Below are 5,331 nucleotides of genomic sequence, written 5' to 3' on the forward strand. Positions count from 1 at the left end.
TCTAATAAAATAATGAAATATTGTCAGGTTTCTGGTGTTAGATTTTTAGTCTCTTTTTAGACTCAACCCGTTGCAAATGTACTAATAGTGGGTTTGTGAGGGATGCTTTTATTTCCTTTTTTTTTTTTTTTTTGAGGATACGATTGCAATATTTTTTATCCCAATGCATTTTCATTTTCCTCCAGGTTGTCAGACGACTGTAAAAATGACGATTTGTTGCAACTCATGCCCTGTTAGTGAAAGACGAGATTCATCTTCAAGCTCTCACAAGAGAGCTATGACTGTTCGCCACAGAGTCTGCAAACGATTCAGGTCAGTTCATTCATTCTACCCATGGCGATTTTTCTGCTTTTTGGCGCAGTGGTGCTCCCTCCAGTGGTGATGTGCTTGTAACGTGCGTTAGAGTTCTTGGCTCGTTTATGGCTAATCTGATATGATTATTGTCACTGATAGTAGCTGCGTCAGAAAATACAGTAGATTTTCTAGGGGGATGAATGAGTGTTACAAACACATTACTATTTACCTGGGATCATAAACTATAATAATCAACACTTTACACAGAATATTGGAAAAAAAAAGACAAGAACGAGAAAAGAAGAACACAAGCAGTTACATTTTCATGTACAAACGGTTGTTCGTTTCTGACAGGGATGGGCTTGCGCTCCACTTCTGGTCATAATTGGCCAGATGGAGCAGTCTTTTGTGCCAGCGTCATTCTCATTGTGTTGGTGACGTAGAGCACTTCACCAAGGACTCCCTCTTTATAAGGCGATAAGGAGCTCCAGTCACACAGCTCTTTTTTATTTTTTTCACAGACACCCACACTCTCATGGGCTATAAAACAGAGCTGCACTCTCACACACAGGCCCAGACAATCATTAACCTCAGCTCTGAGAGTTTCTGCAGCAACACTTCCACACCTCAGCTAACAGAATCTGCTGTACACAGTTTCCATAGGAACAGGAGTTTTAAGAATTTTTTAAAGCTTTTCATAAAGTGTGGCCTTAGGGGCAAACACTTCAACTCAAAATCCAGAGTACTTTTTAGTTCTGACCTCTTACATATTTTGGAAGGATGTATAAGGAGATTATTCTGAAATAGATTAAGAAGCACTGCGTACGGACAGGATCTCCTTTTCAGCATCCCTGATCTCTGATGCTCTCCTGAGTCTTCCTCTGATTCTGGGCTGTGATCATGGTTTCAAACAGATCCACCAAGGGGGCGTCCAAAGCCAGACGGGACCACATCAATGGAGAAATCCGGAACATGCGAGCACTGTTGCCCATCTCCCAGGAAGACCAGGAGAGGCTCTCCTACTTACATTCCATGTCAGTCATCTGCACCTTCATTAGGAAGTCTGTTCTCTTCCAGGGTGAGGAACAGCAGTCTCTAAATCTTGCCTGACTTTCATTTCAGATCTAGTGTCATTCAGTTTGACAAGTGTTCAGACAAGTGTTGATTGTCTTGATCTTTCTAAATTTATAAACTGGATTTCTGTTGATAACAATGAAATGTGACCCGACTGCGTGTCCTCTGACCGTACAGGTTACAGGGTGCTACTTGGATGATGCGGTTGTGTGAAATGTTTTGTTCTTTATTCTCCCTGCAGTTCCTGGAGAAAAAAACAGAACAAAGTCCTGCCTTCCTTTTGAGGAGTTTCTGCAGGCCTTGCCTGGCTTTATCGTCGTTATGACCAAAGAGGGAAAGCTGGTTTACGTATCTGAAAATGTGTCTGAATATCTGGGCTTTTCAATGGTGAGTTAACACTTCTTTCTTGACTCTGCGTTAAAATGGTTTGAAATGGTCTGATTTTGTGTTGTATCTAATCTGGCTGTTGAAATAGTGTTGATAGTTCTGCCATGGAGGACAAGGTCAAATCTTAATTGTGTGTGTGTGTGTGTGTGTGTGTGTGTATTTTTCTTCATAGGTGGATGTACTACAAGGAGACACTTTCTATGATATGGTGGAAAACTTCGACACAGACATTGTGAAATTCAGTTTAGAGGATGATGGTACTTCTAGAGGTGAGAACTAACACAACAGATGGAAAAAAAGGGATGACAATAGAAATAACACCAAACAAATTCAAAATAAACATTTCATTTTAGTCATCTTGGATCTCATACCGTATTTATTGTGACACTGTGTAATTTTTAGATTTTTTAAAAACATTTTAACACATGTTCTCTTTCATTTCTCTTTTGCCCTCAGAAAGGAGCTTTGTGTGTCGGATGCACACCTCCAAAGCTTTCCGGCTCCAACATGGCAGCTGCGGCTCCATGCTGGTCAGGGGACGCTTCCAGACCAGCCCACAATCCTCCCTGTTTGTGGCACTGTGCACGCCCACGGTGAATCGACTGAGAGACAGCTACCCACTGTGCTTTGCACCACATTTCCAGACACTCCACCAACCAGACATGAGATTCACACAGGTGTCCGACAGGTAGGAGCATGGGACTTTTGCCAAGATTATAAGCTATTTAAATCATGATATTGTGTTATTAAAAATCAGTGTCTGTTCCTAATATACGTATGTAGTGAGATTAGATAGTTGTTTACAGGAATGTTTGATTAACGTAAGCATGGTCTTTATGTTTAAACTAAAACCGTTTTAAATCTTCCTCTAAAATGCAAATCTTACTTAGCTGAAGTCACATAGAATTATTGGGAAGTGTAATTTAGAAATAAAGAAACACACCACCTGTCTTAACAGTGTGCAGTTTCACCTTGGTTACACTGCTGATGAGATGATTGGTCAATCCTGGTACAGCCTCCTTCATCCCGATGACCTATCCTTGAGTGTGTGTGGACACAAGAATTTGGGTAAGTTCACAGTGTTATATCATCTTCTGAAATCCGATATGTTACTAATAGATCTTTTTTGTGTAAAGATATTCAACATAACACCATAACACCAACATAAAGCTTTAAAATGTATCCACATATTTTCCCCACACATTTAGAAACCTTGTATCCACTATAATAATTGATTTATATGTCATTGCATATAAATCAAGTATACTGAGGAAACTGAGGAAATGCAAATTGTAAAGTGTGTTTTACTGTTGTTTTATTTTTTTATAGTTGAAGAGGATGAAGACACAAAGGTAGAGATGGTGCTCAGAGTGCAGTGTAAGGACTTCACATGGAGCTGGCTCTATATTTATGCAGCTAAAGACTCTGGGAAACAAAACATCAACTGCACAAACTATATAATCAGGTAATAATCTATTGGTTATCTCTCATACCTGAGCTTGGAAATGAGCTGAAAAATGTCAGAGATGGAAACTGTCAGTAATGACGATGTGTGATCATTAACTAATCATCTGAGGTAATTATTTACTAATCCATATTCTTTAATTGTTTGCAGTGAAACAGAGGCAAATTTCCTAAAGCAGAAAATCCATAGCAACACCTTGAGAGTGTCCACACAGACCCTCTGCATTTCCACAATGTCTCAGATGCCCTGTGGCTCTGGTGACAGCAGGTCTTCTAAGAGAAGGAGAGAGGCCAGCCATCAGTGTGATGAATCAAGGAAAAAGACCAGAGGGTTCTCTGAGCCTACTGTGCACTACACTCTCAGTAAAGGAAAGAACAGTGAGAGTGGCAGCTCATCTGTTGCCATGGGAGATGTCCCCACACTCTTCTCCACACCACCATACAGCCCTGAATCCTCTAACTCCTCTGGGATTTCAGAAGATGCAGCGTCTGATTTCCTGTTGAATGCCTACAGTGGTACAGAGCAATGTCTCTCTCTCTCTCCGCAGCAGGCTTCTCCCTCATATCTCCACTGTAGTGGTAGTAGTTCCCCAGAACAGGATGGTCACTTCTCCCCTTCCCCACAGCCCATCCAGAGACTGTCTGATCAGGCATACCTCTTTAGCCCTTCCAGTGCGGTATCTAGTTCCTTCTCCAGTCCCCCCAACCCTGCACCATCCTATTCTTTGCCAGGCACTCGAGCTGAAACTCACCTGGTTCCTGATTACCAACCTACACTGGAGTCATGTGAGAATTTATCGGACTGTGTTCTGCATCCTGAGGACTTGAGCTTGCTTTCCCTGCCTGAACCACAGGGCAGTGTCAATGATTTCCATACATCCCAGGTCCCTCAAAACTCCATGTCCTCAGTCCCATCAGGGCTGTTAACCCCAGATTCTTCCCCAATTTTTGACAGGCAGTTCCACTACAGTGACAGAGAACAGGCAGAAATCAGTATTCTGGCTCACCAGATTTCCTCTCTCGCCACTAGTTTCGATATATACACCCAACAAGACCCTGTCCCTCAACTTCCACAACCTCTGCCCCAGCACACGGACTTATCCTGGACACACACTCCAACACACACTCCCAAGTCTGAGCTGCTGCTGGACGAGAGCATCATTGATAGCATTTTGAAAGAACTAGATGTTGTCCCAGGTAAAGAGGAGCTGCCCTGTGTTTGGAGTCAAGAACCTGCCACAGTAGACTCTACCAAAATTCAGACTCTCGCTTTGGACGATCTGGTGGACTCTCTCCCTCTTGAGCAGTATCCCTTGGAAGATGGTGCACTGAACTCCTGCATCTTAAGGTCTGGGTGCCATTACGACAACACCGAGTTGCATCAACTCAATCATTACTTGCATAGTGGCCTCCAGCAAGGTGATTATAAAACATCACTAAATGTGAAATATTAAGAACACATAAAAATAGTATAAAGAGCAAAAAATGTGCAATAGACTAGTTCTTCAACTCAGTAAAATGAACAAATCAATGATGTATGTTACGCTGTCTCAGTCACAAGAAAATATTGTTTGTTTCCAGTCATGCCATATACTCACACTGATTTTCCTTTTTATCTCTTTTCAGACAGGCTTGTTGAAGAATCCATGTACTGAAAAAAAAGTCTATGACTAACAGTACTACCCACTGTATGGCATATTGTCATGGAAACTTGAGACTTCTTCACTGGATTCAGCGCAGAACTCAATGGAAGACTTCTTAAAGTTCTAGAATAATGCAGTTGTAGGGAGCAGGTTTCCTGTTCAACTAGTAGAGGTACCATGAGGTGCTGGCAGAATGTAGAACATTTGAAAAGATGTTTAAGCTTTCTCATGCTTCTGATGGAGCACCAAGAGTTTCACTCCCTTGTCTTATATTTAGCATTCCTGTATTTTATTTAAGACATTGCTGTTATGTGTGTCTTTGTTTAGATATGGTGCAGTAATGTAGAACTATTGCTCTTTTTAGAGGTGAAATGATCACAGCAATCCATGACTGTGCACTTGCTTTATGGAACTGTGCTTCATGAATATGCCACATATAGTTACTTGGTACGCAGGTTTTGCCACTGGA

At 41.6% G+C, this 5,331-nt stretch overlaps 1 protein-coding gene across 1 annotated transcript; it reads left to right on the forward strand.

Annotated features, from left to right (window-relative positions):
- Positions 1-205: 205 nt before the first annotated feature.
- On the forward strand, positions 206-4,858 carry npas4l (neuronal PAS domain protein 4 like). The gene is made up of 9 exons (XM_030772293.1): positions 206-312; positions 1,209-1,373; positions 1,599-1,755; positions 1,928-2,024; positions 2,212-2,443; positions 2,714-2,823; positions 3,085-3,220; positions 3,371-4,567; positions 4,846-4,858. Exons 1-9 carry the CDS (start codon positions 206-208, stop codon positions 4,856-4,858), a joined length of 2,214 nt encoding a protein of 737 aa, XP_030628153.1.
- The last annotated feature ends 473 nt before the right edge of the window (positions 4,859-5,331 follow it).

Source organism: Chanos chanos, chromosome 4 (assembly GCF_902362185.1).
Source record: "Chanos chanos chromosome 4, fChaCha1.1, whole genome shotgun sequence".
Taxonomy (NCBI): domain Eukaryota; kingdom Metazoa; phylum Chordata; class Actinopteri; order Gonorynchiformes; family Chanidae; genus Chanos; species Chanos chanos.

What these genes read in the sequence shown, in the direction of transcription:
- npas4l (XM_030772293.1), top strand. Translation starts at nt 206, where the DNA reads ATGACGATTTGTTGCAACTCATGCCCTGTTAGTGAAAGACGAGATTCA. An exon ending in GGATGATGGTACTTCTAGAG is followed by an intron (nt 2,025 to 2,211) that starts GTGAGAACTAAC and finishes TTTTGCCCTCAG; the next exon opens with AAAGGAGCTTTGTGTGTCGG. An exon ending in GTGTGGACACAAGAATTTGG is followed by an intron (nt 2,824 to 3,084) that starts GTAAGTTCACAG and finishes ATTTTTTTATAG; the next exon opens with TTGAAGAGGATGAAGACACA.